This window comes from Balaenoptera borealis (genome assembly GCF_965194805.1).
Source record: "Balaenoptera borealis genome assembly, chromosome: 5".
NCBI lineage: Eukaryota > Metazoa > Chordata > Mammalia > Artiodactyla > Balaenopteridae > Balaenoptera > Balaenoptera borealis.
In genome coordinates, this window is record NC_138862.1 from 3931791 (window position 1) to 3951669 (window position 19879).

Sequence of the window (19879 nt, forward strand, 5' to 3'; positions counted from 1 at the left end):
GCGCCGCGCGCCGCGCGCCTCCACGCCCGCCGAGAGGCGTCCGCGCCGCCGAGATGCACCTGGACCCGGGCACCAAGGGGCTGCCGTCGGAGAACAGTCCTCCGAGGGCCGAGCGGAGGCGCCGCCGCAGCGCGCCGGGCCGGGAAGGGGCACCACCCGGCGAGCCCACCGGCGCGTGTCCCCGCGGCGCCAAGCCCACCGGGACCGCCGGGCAGAGCGCGATCCGCGCCACCGCGATACGCGCCCCTCCAGCCGCTGCCGCCTCCCCTCAGGGCGGCCCACGGGGGACGCGCGCCCCGCCTCGGGCCGGGGAAGGACGCGAGCGCGTGCGGCTCGGGAGGAGGAACACCGGGCGGAAGGCGCGCGCGGGAGGACCCGGCGGCGGTGGCGGCGAGCCGGCTGCCATCGGGCCCGCCCTCGTCCGGCCCCCCGCGCCGCGCACCTCCCTCGCCCCGCCCCCCTGCGCCTAGCGGCCAATCACAGCGCCGCGCACGTGACGAGCGCTGCCTGCGATGACCTCATCCCTGGTGTGGGATGACGTCAAATTCAAGATGGATGGAATCACAGCGGCAGCGGCGGCTGCGGCGCGCGCGAGCCGAGTGTGAGCGGGAAGGGGCCTGGCGTCTGCCTCGGGGCTGAAGGCCGGTGAGTAACTGTCAGGCCCCTGGCCCTAGGAGAACTGCGGGGCCCGTGGGAGGCCACAGCCTCCCCGCAAAACGCGGCCTTTCCTGACGTAACTCTGAGGTGATTTCTCTCCTCCTTTTTCTCTCCGCCGGCGGGTTGCGGGCTCGGAGCGCTTCTGCGCGTGCGCCGGGCCCGGCGCTCACCGAGCATGCCCCGGGCTCCCACGTAGCCCGTTGTGCCTTCACAGTGCGCATGCTCCTTGCCCGCACTTGGCCTCGCCCTCGCCACTGCGCACGCTCCGTCCCTTACTGGGCTTCCCTCGCCGGGCCCGGCGCTCCTGCGCCGGGCTGTTGGGGCGCCTTCCGGCCGCGGGCGCGTGCTCCATCCCGGGCAGCCGTGGAGGCCGGCCGGTGTCTGCCGGGGCGCGCGGGCGTACGCGGAAGCTGCGGGGCGGGGGGACCCCCGCACCTGCCGCGGCCCGCGCCCCCGCCCTCGCCCCACCGGCCCTCGAGCCCCGCCTGGCGGCCGCCGGCACATCCAACCGATGACCCGAATGGACTGCTTGCCCCGCCCCGCCTCGCCTCCTGGCCGGCCCCCCGCAGACCCCCGGGAGGACCCGTCTCCCCGATTCTCCAGCGCTGTCCCCGAGCGTCTCTGCTGTAATGCGGAGGGCCTCCCCCGCCGCTCGGGAAAGCCCCCGTCCGAAACCTGCGGCCGGAGGCGTAGGTTGCCGACCGGCCGCGCTGGAGACCCCCGCCCAGAGACCTCTGCTGGCCGGACTCCCCGAGATCTTTTCTCTTCTCGCCCAGACCGCTTACCTGGCGCGCGTTCACTGGGCCCCGTACGGGAGAGCATGGCTGTGACCGCGGGAGCGCCCCTCGGTCCTGGCCCTCCACCCCGGTTGCTGCGCGCTCCGACCGCAGCGCCGCGCGGTTCTGGAGGACGCCGCTTCGGCAGCACGGTTTAGAGGGGTGACCGTAGAGACAGGTTCTCCAGCGGGGCGGCCTGGCAGTGGGAGGTGGGGGAAGCGGTGACCGGAGCCCGCGCAGTGCACAGCACCCTGGGGTCTTCGGGCCGGAGCCACCAGCCCCGCTCACGCCTGGCATCTGGCGGCGCCAGGTATTCCGCAGCGTCCAGGACTGTTGACAGCGGTGACCCTGCGTCATCCATGGGGAGCGCGCGTTGTGGTCTGATTCCTTGTTCGGAAGAAAGTGGGTTAATCCGTGTCAGAAAGGTTTCTCGTTGACAGTTGCTTTTGGAAACTTTTACCCGCTGGTGCTTGGAGTAAATCCTTCATCCACCGTAATGACTAATAGTCATGACGTTTAAATATGAGTACCAGTAAATATCGATGGTAAAAAGAAAGTAGACATGGGGGGCATTGGTTCACTTAAAAATAACGTTGCATCTAATTTATTCTTCCTTTTTACACTGTTCGGTGTAGAGTGTGCTTCATTCTCTGGAAATAAAAGTTGGAAAGGATATGACCCCCGCCCCTGAGGAACCTGACGGTGTTCATGGCAGGGCATGTTAGGTGTGTAACAAAAGAGGGGCCGAGGTACTGAGAGGGTCTCTGGGTGAGGGGCGATGACTGGAGGAACCAAAGCCGGTGGGGATGAGGAGAGCAGACGCTAGAGCTGATCACGAGCAAGGCTTGACAGGGGCTGGTCACTGGCTAGAAAGGAAAGAGAAGAGGTTTCCAGTCTGGGAGACCCGCTGGCTGGCAGCACACCGAACTAAACAGGGAATGTGTGGGGACGGGCAGATGTGGGAAGGCAGGGTCCTAGGTGCCATCCTGGACAAGAGGGCTGCCCTGTGATGGACAAGTCCTGAGAAGCCTCAGCAGGGATACAGAGTTGGGAGTCATCGGCTGGTAGGAGCTAAGGCCACAGGCGCTCACACACAAAGCGAAGACCGCTGCCACGCGCTGCTCTCTGTGCCGGATGCTGGAGCAGCAGAGATGAGCCCGCCCAGGCCTCGAGCCTTAATGATGGTTTCTCTCTTTGGCCAGTAGGTACCTGCTGGGCCTGCACTAGGCATTAGGAATACACAGCTGACAACAAGGGTTCTTCCTTTTAAGGACTCTCATGAGAGGGTAGATATAAAGGCAGATCATTCAACATAGTTGTGTTATTGCAGAGGAGACAAAGTATTGTGGTAGCTTAGATGGCTGAGCTGCTGGCCAGGAGCACATCACTAGAGCTTTGTAGAGATGGTGACGTTTGAGCTGGATCTTTCTGTAGAGGTTAGCCAAGTAAAGGAAAGGTAAGAAAGATAGTCGGTGGAAATTGGGTGTGCAGGTTTGTAGGGTAGATGCCGGCCGACCCTCATGCTGTCCAGTAAGGGTGGAGAGGTGAATTGTGATCAGAATATGAAGACTCCTGCGTGCCAGTCTGTAGAGTTTGCATTTTATCTAGGGAGGAATGGAAGAATCAATATAGTATTCTGAAGGGTACTGGTGGGACCAGCTCTGCATTAGGAAAACAAATAAAAGGCACGGTTTCCACTCATCTAATCAGAGTGTCAGAGTACAGAAAAATCAACAGATATTATTGTCGTGTGAGATACCACGTTGGGCATTGCAAAGAGTGTCAGAAGACACTAAATAGATTTCTAGTCCTTAAATAGCTTACATTTCCGCTGGGGAGAGACAACTTAGAGTATACGGCACTGAGTAAACACTGCGTAAATGGTGTCCCTCTGTAATACTGCAGTGGAAAGGCGTTTGCTCGTTATAAACTGCAGTGGTCAAGGAAGGTGTGTACATTAGTTAGCTGGGGCTGCCGTAACAGAGCACCACAGACTGGGGGCCCTGAACACCAGAAATGTATTTCCCACAGTTCTGGAGCCTAGACGTCCAAGATGAAGGCTCTGGCAGGCTTGATTTCTCCCCAGCCTTCAGCTTGTGGGCGGTCGTCTTCTCTGTCTTCACATGGTTCCTCTCTGTGTCTGTGTCCTTATCTCCACCTCTTACAGGAACACCAGTCACGTTGGATTAGGGCCCACCCTTAAGGCCTCATTACAACCTACGGTCTCTTAGAAGACCCTGTCTCCACATACGCTTACATTCTGAGGTGCTGGGGGTTAGGACTTCGACCTAGGAATCGCAGGGGACAGTCCAGCCCATGACTGAAGGCTTAATGGAGGAAATGGCCTCGAGCTGAGCTTTGAAGGGTGAGTAACGTTCAGCTGAGTGGTGTTGGGGGCGGGGTTAGGGGGGATCTGGGACATTGCAGATTGGGTGACAGAAGCAGCAAGACCTGCGGGTGGTGTCTCAGAGACAAAGTATCTGAAGCAGGAAGTTATCATGAGGCGATAACTAAAGGAAAGAAAATTTAAAATGTAGTTTGAAACCAGATTTACAGAGCCTTGAAGTCCATGTTTTTAAAGTTTTGCATTTTAACCTAATGGAGAACCTTCGTTTTTATCATTTTATGTCTTTTTACTCAGGTCTTAGGTCTCAGCTAAACTGTCACATCGAGGCATTTCCCGACCATCCCCTCCAAACCCTGGTTACCTCCCCCCAGTCATAGCTCCCTACTTATTTCCATTGTAGCTCTTAGCACAGTCCAAAGTTATCTTTTTTTACTTGTTTCCCTGTTCATCGTCTGATTTACCCCGATGGAAAGTGGGGGCCTTGTCCTGTGCGACCCTGTATTTCACGTGTGTCTAATTGTGACTTGCACATAATAGGGGCTCAGTAAAGAAGTTGAATTCATAATAGTAATACTTAATGTGTGCGTCCAGTTAATGACCAAAGGTTTTTTTCGGAAGCTCAGTCAAGATGGATTTGGAGGGCATGACGGGAAGGACGAATACCACTTGGAAATCTTATTAGTCAGGGTCCTTTAATGACAAGAGCAGAAACTGCCAGGCCAGCTTGAACAGAAAAAGAAACTTAAAGGTAGAGAGAGGGCTGCTCTTGACATTGAAGGAAAGACAGAGAATTGGGCCGGGAAGCACAGAAACCAAGGTAACTGCAGGAGCCTGTGTGGCGGGCGCTGCCGGCTGCACCCTGAGGCCAGGGCTGAGATGAACCCGCTCCGGCAGCGCTGCCTTTGTTGCTCTCAGCCCGTATTCCAAAGGAGAAAGTTCCTAACGGGCTGGGCATGGTTGTGCGCCCGGTCCTGAGCGAGGGGGGCGCAGCGCCTCAGACTCCTCGGGACCGGGTGCTTCGGCAGGAGCGGCACAACGGGAGGCAGCTCTGTGCACCGGGGTGCACTCTGCTGGGTGGGGCGGCGCGCGCACCCTAGACCAGACCAGCCCTCCTCGGGGGACACTAAGCCTGTGGCGAGATGGGGTCCCAGGGGTGACGTCGCTGCCCTTGAAGGGTCAGGTCGGCGAGGCTGGCTTTGAGCTCCCAGGCGCTTTCGAGGGTGTCTGCACATCTGCATTGTCGCCAAGTGAGCCGTGATGAGGCGTAAATTCAGAGCCGCCCGCCTGCCACCATCTCATAGTAAAATCAAACGGAGAGAGTCAGGCTAGACCCAGAGGTGAGGGTCGGGGGTGAGCGGGGGGTGTGTTTATATCCCGAAGCCAAACGTAGATGCTTTGTTTTTCTAACTGCGTGTTTGCTTTGTGTTCTATGCATTCCTTCGCCCAGTGTCATGGCTAGGGCTATGTAAGCAATCTCCAGCATTCCAAAGGATTGTGTGCCCAGAGTTCAGTTTCACATTAATGTTTGTATTAAAGAGAGATTCTCCTATAGATCTGGTGGTAAGGGTTTTGTGGGCTGGTCTTGGAGCAAGTTTGATTTACAATGTACCTTAGCTCTGATACCAGCCTGAGTGTTCGTCTCCAAAACTCGAAAGCTGGTGAGGTTATTTTGGTCCCTTCTCATCTCCCCTTCTGCGCCCATTGTTCCCCTCCTGGTGTCCTTTTATCCAAGTGTCTAGTTCTGCTTTGCTTCTGTTTATACCCCCGGAATGTTCTATGGTCCAGAATTGCCTACCTTTCCTCCATCTCCTTAAAAACCTCAGCTTCCTACAGTTGGTATAAAGAGGGAATTATTTGCATTGAATTACGTTATATTAAGATATGAATTCCCTGCCCCTCTTAGCACTCAGCACCTGAGGACTTTGAGGTGGTGGTATGAAATAGTTTTCTGGAATCCAGTTGTGAAGTGCTCCGTAGCCATTCTAGGGAATTGGAACTTCATTCAAGCCAGGGGCTTCTGGAGACTTTAAGCTCTGGCACTATTAGATACATGTTTCTGGAAAGTATCTACAGTAGAATGGTGAAGAGTGGAACCTGTAGTATTGATATCATTATAATTGTCTGGTAAGCAATGAGTCCCCCATCTTCCCTCAGGTCCCCACTGTTCACTCATCGACCCTCCCACCCCTCGGCCAAATTAACTGCTTCCTGTAAACAGAATTCGCAGCACTCTTTGTATGCTTCGTTATATTTAGTCTTACATGTCTGTCCTACCATGGAAACGTTCAGGAAAGGAAGAAGAGGAAGGAAAGTGCCTGCGCGCAGACGGGAAACACTATATGTACCAGGAGCTTGCACACATACGGCGTCTTTTGTTCTTCGTAAGAATCCTGTGTGGTGGGCAGTGTTACCCCATTGAACAGGTTGAGGAAACGTGTACTCAGGTTGAGTGATCTTTACAAGGTTACATACCTAACAGGTGGCAAAGCCAGGATTTGAGACAAGTAGACTAATTTGAAAGTCTTTCCCGTGGAGCTATAGTGACGGCCGTGAATTGTGAACTGTAAAGATTCTCTCATTTTGAAATATCAGGAAACAACATGAAATAGAAACAATTTCGGCAGAGTTTGGGAAGATATTTGTGTGCAGGGATCCAAGTGGTAAGCAAGCCCGCCCCGCTTCAGGAGCTGGTTTTCCTGGGGGATTTCCTCCCAGCTTTTTCTGTGGCAAAGGGGCCTTTTCTTCCATGTTTCACCCACTTTTCTTGTAAGAGCACCAAGGTCTCCACCGTGACTGAAGTGGTGGCGGCAGCTCGGGCGCTGGAGGCTCATGGAGACGAGCGGTGGGCAGGAGGGGCCGGGGATGCAGCGGCAGCGCGCGTGTCCACGTCAGAGCCCGCAGACCCGGCATGCGCTGTCCTCTGTGAGTCAGAGGTCCTGAGCGCCCACGAGAGATTGGAGTTTGATGACCCAGCAGACTGATGGAGGAGAAGGTACCTCCAGCACCAAAGCTGGCCTCACCTGAGGCTGAAAAGCAGAAAAGCAGGCGGCCTTGAGCGTTCAGTCTGCACATCCACCAGCTACCAAGGGTTTTCTGGATTATCTCGTGACACGCAGCAGTCGTGATTCTCACCCCCGTTTTTGCCTGCGTTCTTAGTGTAGCATTTTATATTTTTAATGAAGTTGTGAAGCTCAATAAATATACCTACTGTGTCATTAAAACACAGAAGTCCAAAATGTTAATTGTTTGCAGCTAGACCAGGAAAGGGGCCATTGTTAAGCTTTGATGATTGAATTACAAGGTAAAAGCAAGGGCTTTTTACACCTAGAGCCCTTGTCCTGGGCTCCTGAAGAAGATGGGAGAGGTCACCGTCCTCCGATGACCCTTGGGGGGCCTTAATTTTGCTCCCAGGGCCTCATGCCTCCACCCCCTCCCCCGCCTCATCACCCGCCCTCCCCTCCATGTGTCTTTTGCTCCAGCCAGGCACTTGGTCTTGGCTCTGTGTACTGGACACACTGCTCCTGTCCTTGAAATGTCCTTAACGCTTCCTTCCTGACTCCCATATTTTCTGACTCCTGCCTGTTCAGGAAACTTCTTTTGTAGAATCCCTTCCCTGACCTTCCTCTCACCTGGATCCAGTGCCATCACCTGTACTCCATCTGTACCTCTGCACCCTGCCCCCTGGTGCTTAGCACACCGGAGTGTGTGGTGGATTGACTTGTCCTGTTCCCACGCAAGACTAAGAGCCGTAAGGCAGGACCATGCTTGTCAGACTGCCACCCTCCCTGTCTGGCCAGTTCTAGCACATACTAGACCGGTGCCCGACCATGAGAAGTGTGTAACGTGATGACCAAGAATCCAGGCTCTGGGGCCCGACTCCCAGCCCCACTGTTAACTGACTGGGTGACCTTAGCCACACTACCTGACCTCTCGATGCCTCGGTTTCCTAATTTGTAAAACAGGGATGATGGCAGTGCCTAGCTCAGATGTTTATGTGGGAATTAAAAGAGGAAATTAGAGGTTGGTATGGTGTGCAGGTGAAGAGCATGGCCTCCAGAGCCAAGTCACCTGGTGTGAATTCTGCTCTGCTCCTTATTATCTGTGCAAACTTGAGCCTCAGGCACATAGCCTTAACCCTGTGTGCCTCAGCCTTCTCAACTGTAAAATGGGGATAATGATGGTACTACCTCCTAGGATTGGTGTAAATATTGAGTTAAAGCCTGAAAACTGTTCACACTGTAAAATGGGGATAATGATGGTACTACCTCCTAGGGTTGGTGTAAATATTGAGTTAAAGCCTGAAAACTGTTCACAGTGCTACGTGGCAGAGTAAGCGCTCAGATGTTAGCTGCTGTTCGTGCCCGATCGGTGTCTAGGGAATGGTATGGAAAAATCAATACCTGGAGCCGTTCTGCACTGGTTATCAGGAATTTGGACATGCTTAGCCACTTTTCAAGCAGGCGCTCTCGTTGATGACTATAAATTAAGGCTAGAGTCAAATGAATAGTTTTAAATTCCAAATACTTTTCAGGGACAGTGGCTGTTCCTCTTACAACTCAACTCTGTGACTTATTTTTCCCTAATTTCCTGTTTCGTTCAAAAAGTATGGAAGCCTGTGGTTTAGGGGTTAGAAGCAGTTACTTAGAACAAAAATAGAGGTCACGATAATTTGAAGGAAGAAAAAGAAGGAAACTTTTCCGAACAATGAAAAGTGAGAAAATGCGGGTTTTTTGGCCTGTAGGAATAGGGGGCAGATGGTATGTGCATTAGCGTTGCTTCACGTCCAGGGATGTAGAAAATCTCACTCGGTTTAGTCCTCACGCAGTCCCTTGGTTTCTTAGTTGGGGTTCCCCCAAAAGCAGACCCTGAGACAAGGATTCAAGTGTAGATGTGTATTTGGGAAGGGATCCCAGGAAGCACAGGAAAGGTTGCAGGGGAAGTGAAGCAGGAAAGGATGCTCGTGAAGGGTACATTAGTGACCAGGTCCCTGCTCACATTCAGAACATCTAAACTGAATTCCTGAAAAAATTCTGAACCAATTTTCCAAGCTTCATCTCAAGGAAAGACATCCTTCCAGCTCTGGCAGAAACCTTGGAGACACCCTTAACGCCTCACCTTCTTTCCCTCTGCAGTCGTCCACCAGAAACCCTAATGGCTGTCTTTACCTCCACCGCTGCCCCACTGCCCCGCTGCCCCGGGCACTGTCCTGTCTCGCCTGCATCGGTGCGGTGGACTCCTAGCTGACTTCCCAGCTTACACCCTCTCCCATGGTCCATTCTTTGCAACATAGCCAGAGGAATCTTTCTGAAACAAAATTCAGGTTGTCGTCATTCCTCTTCTCAGACTCTTCCAACAGCTGCCCTGGTAAAAAGTGCAGTCCTTCCAGCGGTCCCCCCCAGCCCTGCAGAGTGTCTCCTCAGGCTCCTTCAGTGTCGTCATCCACGGCTGCTTCAGCTCTGCGCCAGCCCTGCTCTTACCTCGTCTCTTCCCTGTGCCTATATGCTTGCTCTTCCCCCAGTGATCCTCATGGCTCATCCTTGCGTCCTTCAGGCCTTCTGAAATGTCACTTTGTTGAGTGAGTGAATAGGGGAATGTCGTGAAGTTCTGGTAAAATTTGTAGTGTGTTATAGGTGCTGAACAAATGGTAGCGATTATGGTTTTCTTTTCTGATTCTCACGGTAACATTATTATCCCTACTTTACGGTGGGGAAAACTGAGGCTCAGAGAGGTTGATTAGGTTAGAGCACTGACCTTCAAACTGTCTTAACTCTGACCCACAGGTAATCTAGAGAAGATTTAAAGTATATGGGAGGATGTGCATAGGTTATAGGCAGATACTACACCATTTTATATAAGGGACTTGAGCATCTGTGGATTTTGGTATCCGCAGGGGTCCTGGAACCAATCCCCTGCAGATACTGAGGGACCACTGTACATCTCACCCCAGTGCCCACTTACATGTGTGGAAATGTATGCATATAACTTGTGAAAGTTTCACAAGATCGTAGTCAGCCTTACTACATTTGAGACATTCGGACTTTTCTACTCTGCCCTAGTCATTTTTTTCAGTTGTTCACTTCAGACCACTAAATTGATTTTAAGAAACCCTTTTGAAAAGTACTTGTCCAAGCTTTTGATTCTGCATCTGCTGCTTTTCCCTGTGGCAACATCTGAACTAGCTGTCTCAAAAATTAATTGCACTAAAAATAGTGTTCAGAACACGGCTGAGTTATGAGTGTGGCATTATAAGCTTATTTTTTTCTCTGCTGACCTCTGTAAATGATGACAGGGGTTTCTTTGCACATAAATAGATGTGTGATTACAAAGACAGTATAGTAGGATTAAGGGAGAAATTTAAATAGCTAGTCAAAAAAAAGGAAGAGAAAATCTCCTTCTCAAGCACTCACCATCAAGGTGAAACGATGCCAGGCAAGAATGAACCGCAGCTCGGTGCAAGCTGACCAAGGCAGTTGTCTGTGGACGGGCTCCAGGCGTCATCTCTGGAAGCAAAGTCACATCTCCAGTCAAGTGGAGTCAGTACCTCAACAGGAGCCAGATCAGTGGTGAAGAAGACCAGGGATCACGCTTGGTCCCTCCAGGTGGTGGCCTGGGAAACTCTTCCCTGCAGATTCTCCTGAAGAGCGCAGAGGCTGGTTGACCAGCAAAGCCTGGTCCTTTGAAGCCCGAGGAGAACCTGCAAACGTGCGGGTACCGTGTTTGGTGTATCTCTAGCTCACCCTCTAGGGAATGATAAAACTGTCCAAATAGTCTTAGTTACTCTGAATCCATTTTATATTAAAAAATAAATGTCATAACTATTTTAAAGAACAAGATGGCATTATAAAACCAACCCAGAGAGACGAGACATTACCGTAGCAGCAGCCTGAGGGAAGTGTCAGATTTGGAGAGTCAGGCGTCCTCTCTGTGTGAAATGGCTTCATCTTCGTCAGAGGGTTAATCTGCACCCTTTTATGCTGAATTAAATATCCATTAACCCTGCAGTTTCTGAAAATTAATTGCACATTTGTCAAGTCCTTACTAGGTATGACATACAGGCTCATGTAATTTTCGCAGCAGCCCTAAAGGAGGGCACAGTTGTTACCCGTCTCACGTGAGGGACCTGCTAATCTGAGATGCTAGGGGACCACAAGGGAGGATCTCAACCCCAGCCTCTCGGCAGACACCCACCCCCGCCACCAGCCCCCCCAGGAGGCCTTTAGATCTCACCTTTAGATTTGAAGAGAGTTTCAGTGAAATCTCAAGTCAAACCCCTTAGTTTAGAATTAGTATAATTAAGTTTAGATCCAGGCTAAAGCTTCTACTGTGCTATTGTTGAAAGTGTAATTTGGTAAGAAAATAGTATTCGGATTGCAAGGTGTTTAGCATAAGAAAGAAAACAAACTTCTTTATTCTTTAATATTTCTAACCTTTGCTAAACACTTTGATGCAATAGTAATTAGCAAATGATTTTCCTCTTTCCAAATTCTCACCTATTTTTGAGACCTCTACTTTACAGCCTATTGTTAATTCACATTGTGTTTAATCATATCCAGTAATAAAACTGCTTTCCTTTCAGAATTACGGACTCTGTGGGGTTCGGTACTTCATACTTACTCTCTGAGCCAATAAGGAATAGAATTAAGCCTCAAACGGATGTGGGCCCTAAATATGGATAATAAACCTTGTTTTCAAATATTGCTTCTCAACGTACCTGCCAAGTTGTAGCTGCCTTTTTGCTGGTATGGAAATGCCTGTTACAGACCTTAGTTCTTAAAATTCTTCAGTTTTAATGATTGATGACCTACTTAAGCCATGAGACTTGTTTCTGTATATTCTCCTTGTTATTTAAGTAAGATTGTTCATCCAGAAACCTCTTGTTGGGCCACAGTCCGCTAAGCATTGGCACCTGTGAGAAGACAGCTGACGTTCCGGGCCCTTGAGGAGCCCTCATCTGGGGGAGCTTCTCACCGCCCTGTTCACGGTGATCGCACATTTGTCTTTCAGGTAAGCCCGAGCATGGAGGGGCTGCTGCATTACATCAACCCAGCCCACGCCATCTCTCTCCTGAGCGCCCTCAACGAGGAGCGCCTCAAAGGGCAGCTGTGTGACGTGCTCCTGATCGTGGGAGACCAGAAGTTCCGCGCGCATAAGAACGTCCTGGCTGCCAGCAGTGAGTACTTCCAGAGCTTATTCACAAATCAGGAGAACGAGTCCCAGACTGTGTTCCAGCTGGACTTCTGTGAGCCAGATGCTTTCGACAATGTGCTGAACTACATCTATTCTTCGTCTTTATTTGTGGAGAAGGGCAGCCTTGCTGCTGTGCAGGAACTAGGCTACAGCCTGGGCATCTCCTTTCTGACCAACATCGCTTCTAAGACGCCCCAGGCCCCCTTTCCAACGTGTCCCAACAGAAAGAAGCCCTTCGCAGAAGATGATGAGAACAGTTCTCAAAAGAGAAGCGTCATCGTTTGTCAAAGTAGAAACGAAGCCCCGGGGAAAACCGTGAGTCAGAATCCAGCCGACCCGAGCCACCCTCCCCGGCCCTCGCCCGGCATCGCGGTCCAGGCCAACGCCAGTAAGGCCCCCGGCTCCAAGCCCACGGAACCAGCGCACCACGTGGCGGCAGCCGAGAAGACTCGGCCGAAAGATGGCCCCGCGGGCCTCGCCGGGCCGTCGGAGGAGCCGAGCCGAGGCGGCCTGGCCAAGCGGGCCGCGGCGCCGCCTTTGAAGCCCGCGCAGGACCGGGCGGCCGCGGACGAGAGGCCGGGCGCCAGCGCTGCGCTCCCCAGAGGCGTGGCCGTGGAGCTGGCGCTGCGGAGCCCGCGGCCGCCCGTGCTGGCTCTGCGCGGCGCCCCGGAGACGCCCTTCCTGCTGAAGGAGGCGGGCCGCGGCGGCGGGCCGGGCGAGGACCGGAACCTGCTCTACTACTCCAGGCTGGGGCTGGTGATCCCGGCGGCGGGGCCGGCGCCCGGGGCCCAGGCCGTGGACAGGAGCGGCCCGCTCGTCAAGAGCCTCCTCCGCCGCTCGCTGTCCATGGACAGCCAGGTGCCCGTCTTCGCGCCCGCTGCCGACCTGCAGCCCCCGCAGGGCTCCTGCTCGGCCTCGGCCGACGCGGCGGGCAACGCGCTCGGCGCCTTCTCCCGGGCGCCGTCCTCCAGGGACGCGAGCGAGGCGGCGGCCCCCGACGCCCGGGCCCCGGCCCCGCAGCCGCACCGCCTCCGGTCCTTCAGCGCCTCTCAGCCGGCCGAGAGGCCGGGGGCGGCCCCCGGGCCCGAGGTGCGGGTCAAGGCCGAGCCGCGCAGCCCCCCGGAGCCCGGCGACATCATCCGCGTCACCGTGGGGGACGCCGCGGCCGCCACGAGGGACCTGGTCCCGCAGGCGGACGACGACCGGCAAGACGCGAGCCGACTCCCGGCCAAGAGGCGGTTCCAGGCGGACAGGAGGCTGCCGGCCAAGCAGCCGAAGGCCGAGGGCCGGGGCTCGCCGGGCGCGGGAGACCCCGGCGAGGAGCGCTCGGGCCCGCCTCTCCTCGAGGCCGACTTCCCGGGTTCTGGCTTGAGCAAGGACGAATTCGCTGAGTTGGAGGGAGCGAGGCCAAACAAAAAATTTAAGTGCAAACACTGCCTTAAGATCTTTAGATCCACGGCCGGCCTTCACCGGCACGTGAACATGTACCACAACCCCGAGAAGCCCTACGCCTGCGACATCTGTCACAAGCGCTTTCACACCAACTTCAAAGTGTGGACGCACTGCCAGACGCAGCACGGCATCGTGAAGAACCCGTCGCCGGCCGCCAGCTCGCACGCCGTTCTGGACGAGAAGTTCCAGAGGAAGCTGATCGACATCGTGAGGGAGCGGGAGATTAAGAAGGCCCTGATCCTGAAGCTGCGGCGCGGCCGGCCCGGCTTCCAGGGCCCCGGCGGCTCCCCTGTGCAAGCCATCAAGAGGAGCCTGAGGCCCCGGGCCAAAGGCGCGTACGTGTGCACGGCCTGCGGGAAGGCCCACCGCTTCCTCTCCCAGCTCAAGCAGCACGTGAAGATGCACCCGGGAGAGAAGGCCCTCGGGGCCGGCAGGGCCGCCAGGCCCAGGGAGCGCGCGGCGCCCGCGGGCCCGGCGGGCGGCGGCTCGGAGCTCTACCTGTGCCGCCTCTGTAACGCCAAGCTCTCTTCTCTTCTAGAGCAGGGGAGCCACGAGCGCCTGTGCCGCACGGCCACCGTGTGCCCCTACTGCAGCCTCAGGTTCTTCTCGCCCGAGCTCAAGCGCGAGCACGAGGGCAAGTGCGAGTACCGCAAGCTGACCTGCCTGGAGTGCATGCGCACCTTCAAGTCGGCCTTCAGCATCTGGCGGCACCAGGTGGAGGTGCACAACCAGAACAGCATGGCCCCGGCCGCGGGCGCCTCCCCGCCACGGCCCGACCTCAACGGCGAGGCCAGCGGCCCGGCCCGGCCGCAGGCCCTGCCCGAACCCGGCCGGGCCGACCCCGCCGCAGCCGCCGCCGCCACCACCACTGCCGCCGAAGACGACCCCGCGGGCGGCCACGGCCCCGAGCCTGTGAACTTCGACCCGGAAGACTCGCCCTGCCTCCCCGAAGACCTCAGCCTCTCCAGGCCGCTGAAGGTCCAGGTCAAAGAGGAGCCGGCGGAGGGGCCCGAGGAGGAGGCGCCCGAGCCCGGCGCCGCCCCCAAGGACCTGTGGCCGTGCGAGAAGTGCGGCAAGACCTTCCCGGCGCCCAAGCAGCTGGAGCGGCACCAGGAGCTGCTGTGCTCCGTGAAGCCCTTCATCTGCCACGTGTGCAACAAGGCTTTCCGCACCAACTTCCGGCTCTGGAGTCACTTCCAGTCCCACATGGCTCAGGCTGCCGAGGACCCGGCGCACCGGGAGCCCGAGGTGGGCCCGGGCCCCACCGGCTCCCCGTCGCCGCCCCCTCTGCCCCCGCCGCTGCCCAAGATCCAGCCCCTGGAGCCCGACAGCCCCACGGGCTTGCCCGAGAACCCGGCTCCCAGCGCCGACAAGCTCTTCGCGGCCCGGGAGTCAGACACGCTGTTCTACCACGCGCCACCCCTCTCCGCGATCACGTTTAAAAGACAGTTTATGTGCAAGCTCTGCCATAGGACATTCAAGACGGCGTTCAGTCTCTGGAGCCACGAGCAGACCCACAGCTAAAAGGCCGCCCGCCTCACTCCTGGGAGACCGGAGCCCCTCACCAGATTTCAGCCTGTGTCCTGAACTGTGTCATAAGGAACAAAGTGTCTTTCCGAAAGGAGTAATAAAGGTTGCAAACTGTCATGCTTGAATATAAGTTTGAGGTAAACTGATATTCATCAGCAGTGTCCTTACTCAACCTAGAAAAACTCCAAAAAACCTTGTGCTCCTGGACCTTACAGTCACAGGATGACTTGACTTCATTACTGTTGAAATTTGTTCTTGGTCGTTTGCATGGTTCCTCATTCCATGGTATCAGTATAATCTTTTACTTGAGGTGGTTTGGGTTTTTTTGTTTTTACTGATTTGCAATTAGTGAAACACTGTTCAAGTATTTCTTCTTTTGATTCTCTTAAGACGCCTAAGTTCTGGTTAAATCTCAGCCGTGTTTGTAAGTCGAAAATGTATCGGAACGAAGTGGAGTAGTTTGCAGTATTAAGATCTTAGAATACTTAAGCAATAAAAAATGATAAACCTCAACTTTAATAAGTTATCCTGACACTTGATAAAAATAAATATTTGGTATTTTGTGGTCATTGAGAACTCTTTTTTGTATGAAAATTGTGAGAAATATAAATCAGCAATAGTAATACTTAGATTTTTATAAAATAACAAAAACTTGTTCTTGGGTCATTTCATATAATTAGTGATGGAAGACTTGGGAAATGAAAACATTAAGATTTCTGGAAGCCCTCCACGTCAGTTTCCAAAGCTTCGGTAGTGGCGGGCATGGTAACCAAAAGTGCTCTGTCACGGCTCGGAATTCAGACCAGCATCGAGGGGCTGTGCGTATTTGCTTTCCTCTGGTTTGTGCTGTCACAAATTGAAGCTCTCAGTGTATTGGGACAGAAAACAAAGATAGCATATGGCACAAATTTTGAATTTAACAACATTAGGATAACAGGTAAGGTCAGGACATATATTTACATAGATCCCAAGCCCCCGGAGTGAGTACAGCTGCTCTAAATCCCAAATTACCGTTTACTTTCAGAGACTTGAAGCAGAGGGGGAAGCCACACTGCAGTCTCCACATGCTTTTCAAGAACAATATATACAATCATCAATTTTCCTGCCTCTTTGTCTTGTGATTTCTGTTAGAATTTTTTGGAGTTTATGGTGGTAAAGTGTCCACAGTGAAACCATTCTGCTTTCTGCTTTAAGTCATTGCTTAATAGTCCATAAATATGTATTAAAGTACTATCAAGGGTCCAAAATTAGTGTTTGCTACTTATTTTGGCCCATAGGGCTTGGGCTTCTTTTTCTTTTTTTTAATTTTGTGTAAATTGTAATTCAAAGCCTTTCGGTAGGTGTAATCCAAAGTTCAGTGGGGTGTTTCAAAAGGAAAAGAAGTTTATTTCATTGACAGGGGTGGGGAAGTGAGATATATAAAAGCAGAAATATTGTTGAAACCCCTAAATTCTTTCAAAGTAATGATGGATTAAGCCTCCAAGTTTATTAATTTTTTTGCAAGCTGTTCTTTCAAATAAGAAAGTCAGCTACTGTGACTGAGAAGTAATCTGCTGAGTGCTTAAATTGGTGCTCTAGCAGAAGTCTACTCATCAGTCCATAACCCGCATTCCATACCAGCGGTAGGAAGGGGATTCTTACTTTTTTATTGAAACACAAGCATTTTTATAAAATTCTAACTGACTTTGTACATTGTAGAAATTACATATGAAATTTTGCCTTTTATTCTTTCATTTGGAAACTATCAAAAGTCCCCGAATATGGTTACTTCCTATTTTTGTTCTTAAATTTGATGGAGAAAGTAAAATAAAATCAAGTTGCAGTTATTGATTATTGCCATCTTTATGTTTTCTTGAAGAAATCTATGCATTTTAAAGACAAAACGAAAGCATGTGATTTTATGTGATGGATTACTGTTCTTTGAACTCACTGCCTGTATAATGTGGTATTTCTTACTCTGATCGTCCTGGTAGCTATCACTTCAAAAAAAGCCAGTTTCCTTCAGAGTAATCGTTACTTACGGCTGTGGAAGGATGGGTTAGTAATTCCATGATACATGGGATCTTGGCATTGTAAATTCAGGGTCCCAGGACTTGAACCTTTATGCTACATTTTTGAAGATTTTTTAATAACGTTAATTAATAAAAAATATTTTTGATCTAAATATAGGCTCTGCATATCTGTTAGATTTTTAAAATTGCCAGTGTTTGGTCTTGTTCACATTTTTGTCCAGGCAAGGAACATAAGATTTCAAAGAAAATTTTGAACCAAAAACATTTGTAATGCAGTTCTGGTTTTTCTATTACTTTTTATACTGTACCTTAAAAGCATCAGGCTGAAAGAGTTTATTTTGGTGGTCACAAAATAGGCTTCCACTCATTTAACTATTTTAAATGTTAAGATGTAAAATAATGAAAGACACGTAAATTGCTTTATTCAGTAAAGTTCTGTTTAAGAATGTTTATCTCAGCCAGTAGGCAAATACTTGGTATAAGACAAGTTGGCCTTTTCTTGCTGAAACATGTTAGCTAGTAAAGATATTCTTGAAAATTTTTTTTTCTGATTGTAATTAATTTTTGAAAATGTAGAAAGCTCATTATTCCTTGTAAGTATTCAGGATGCCTGCTTTTTTATGCAATTGTGGAAAGAATGTCAGATGTTTTAATATATTCTTTGTTAATCTGAAAACTTGTTATTGAATCGTTTTCTTCATTTGGGGGAGGGAGGAACACCACAGAAAGTGTGTTTTTATCCAAGTAAGCAATGGAGGTAACAAATCATATGCATTTTTTTACAATAAAAATATCTAAAGAGTAATAGAATATTCACCTTTAAAACTAGTTGTGGTTAGTATGCGTTTATAATTTTGTCAAAATATACAGCTAACAGTTCGACAGTGACGTCTGCATTTGTAGGGAGATGGATGTGGTTCCTGGTTTTCTGTTTGGGAACAGATCATCATGGCCTTCTCTTTGAAAATATGCCCCAGCACTTAATCGGTGATAGTCTGATCCACACACAGCACCCATTGGTGCTAAGAGTAGAAACTGAGACAAGAATAAAATGTGCCCTTTGGTGGAGAAAAGAGGTGTAATCAGGCCAGCCGGACAGTCGGATGAGGGAGGGACAGGAATGGACTGATCCAAGTTGGCCTTTGTTCCCTCAAACTGTGGGTGTGGGTGTGGGTGTGTGTGTGGGGGTGGGGGGATGTGTGTGTGTACAGCCAAAATCTGGAACTTTAGGAAGTAAAGTTATTTTCATTTTCTTACTGCAAAAATAATGTCATTCATAACAGGTTTCTTTATAAATTGCAGTAATTAATATTGGAATGTTACGAGTCAGTTTATCAATTTCTGATGTGTCTGATGTTTTTTGCAATAATTGTGAAAAGCATTATTGATTTAAATAATGCTAGCACATGTTCTTTAATAAGTTCTTTAACACTGGCTTTTTTTTTTTTAAGTTTTACAAATAGGTTTTTCTCTTGTGGCTTTAGCACTTTAAGTAACTTGACGTTTGCATAGTTTTTGGGGTGCCCGCTCAGTGCTTCCCGGAGTGTGCGCTAGGGCGCCCCGTTGCCACGTGACTGGGGGGAAAACTCACTGTCCGTGTTTAGATTCTGGAAGAGAAAAAATGAGTCAATGTCAGGTTTTTTAAAAATTCCATTTAGAGACAGTCGTTTGGGAACCAAAGTATTTTACTGTAAATCTTTAAAACAATTGAATTCAGTGCTCTTTAGTCATTTATTAGTGCTGTCCAGATTTTCCACAAAGTTATACTTGATTAATACTAATTCTCAAAAGGTGATCATTTCTTATTGACATTAATCAAGGCAGTTTCAAAATTTTCATTGAATGAATGCTTATTGCTAAAAGAAAAACAGATGTGGCTTTATAACTGTGTGTATTTTGTTGTCATATGGCTCAGCAGAGAAATCATTCTTCAATTTTATTTAGGAATAAGCTTTTTTGGACTGAAAACTCATAGTAAAATAGGACTTCTACCTAATGTTAAGCCATTGCTTATTTGTATCAAATTATCTGTTTACTTTGCTTAAATCTTGACTAAGGTTGATTGGAGTCAATAAATTTGTACTGTATTTTGTTTTGAATCATGGTCTCATTGGGATGTTTTGGACTTTTATAATTAATAGAGTTTAAATTTATGAAAATTTAATTTATGAGATAAAGCCCTCCTCTTTGGGTAGTATGAATAGCCACTTGAGTCGTGAGAGAGATTTAATTCCCCTACCGCTCCAGGTGGCTTGTAGAATGAAATTTGCACTGAAGCTTAAGTTACTTGGGCACCACAAATACATGATAATTAAAACCCCATCGGGGACTTCCCTGGTGGTCCAATGGTTAAGACTCTGCACTTCCCCTGCAGGGGGCGTGGCGTGGGTTCGATCCCTGGTGGGGAAACTAAGATCCCACATGCCACGTGGCGAGGCCAAAAAAAAAAAACCATAAGCGGCAATCTTTATCCACCTTTTTTTTTTTTTTTACTGTTCAGATGAGTAGTTTTTAAGCTGATTGTGGGGTAAATGCATGAAAGGAACGTGTTAAGCACCCTGTGTTGACATTTCAGCATAGCAATCGATAAACTAGTTTTGTTTCATGTTTTAAGGGTTTCCACGCAGCAGTATCTTTTATCATTCTAATCTAGCTCTTCCAAAACACCAAGACGTGTTCACTCCTTTGCTGTTAGCTTTCCCTGTAAGTGAAGAGTTGGGGTGACCAATGCCGAATCCGTCCATCTGGGCTTGCCCTCGCCTCTTCCCGTGGTTTTGTTTTCCCCGCCTGATATCCCAAACTAGCCTCTCCTGGGAGCCTCTGGTTAAAAGTTTCTTGAACACACTGCACCAGGAATAAGTGGTTTAATCTTTATTTTAATCTGCTTTAGCCCTGCTATTCAATTTGCCACCAAATTT

At 50.8% G+C, this 19879-nt stretch overlaps 1 protein-coding gene across 11 annotated transcripts in view; it reads left to right on the top strand.

Annotated features, from left to right (window-relative positions):
* The first annotated feature begins 486 nt into the window (after nt 1-486).
* The window catches only part of ZBTB21 (zinc finger and BTB domain containing 21), a 37000-nt gene continuing 17607 nt past the window's right edge, over nt 487-19879 (top strand). Inside the window, exons 1-4 of one of the 11 annotated variants that reach the window (XM_082393074.1) lie at nt 771-1835; nt 2069-2158; nt 3601-3798; nt 11785-19060. In XM_082393074.1, coding sequence (XP_082249200.1) covers nt 11797-14943 — 3147 coding nt within the window. In that variant the 5' untranslated portion in view covers nt 771-1835; nt 2069-2158; nt 3601-3798; nt 11785-11796 and the 3' untranslated portion in view covers nt 14944-19060. The other 10 variants (XM_082393075.1, XM_082393076.1, XM_082393077.1 and 7 more) reach the window with 10 other exon arrangements.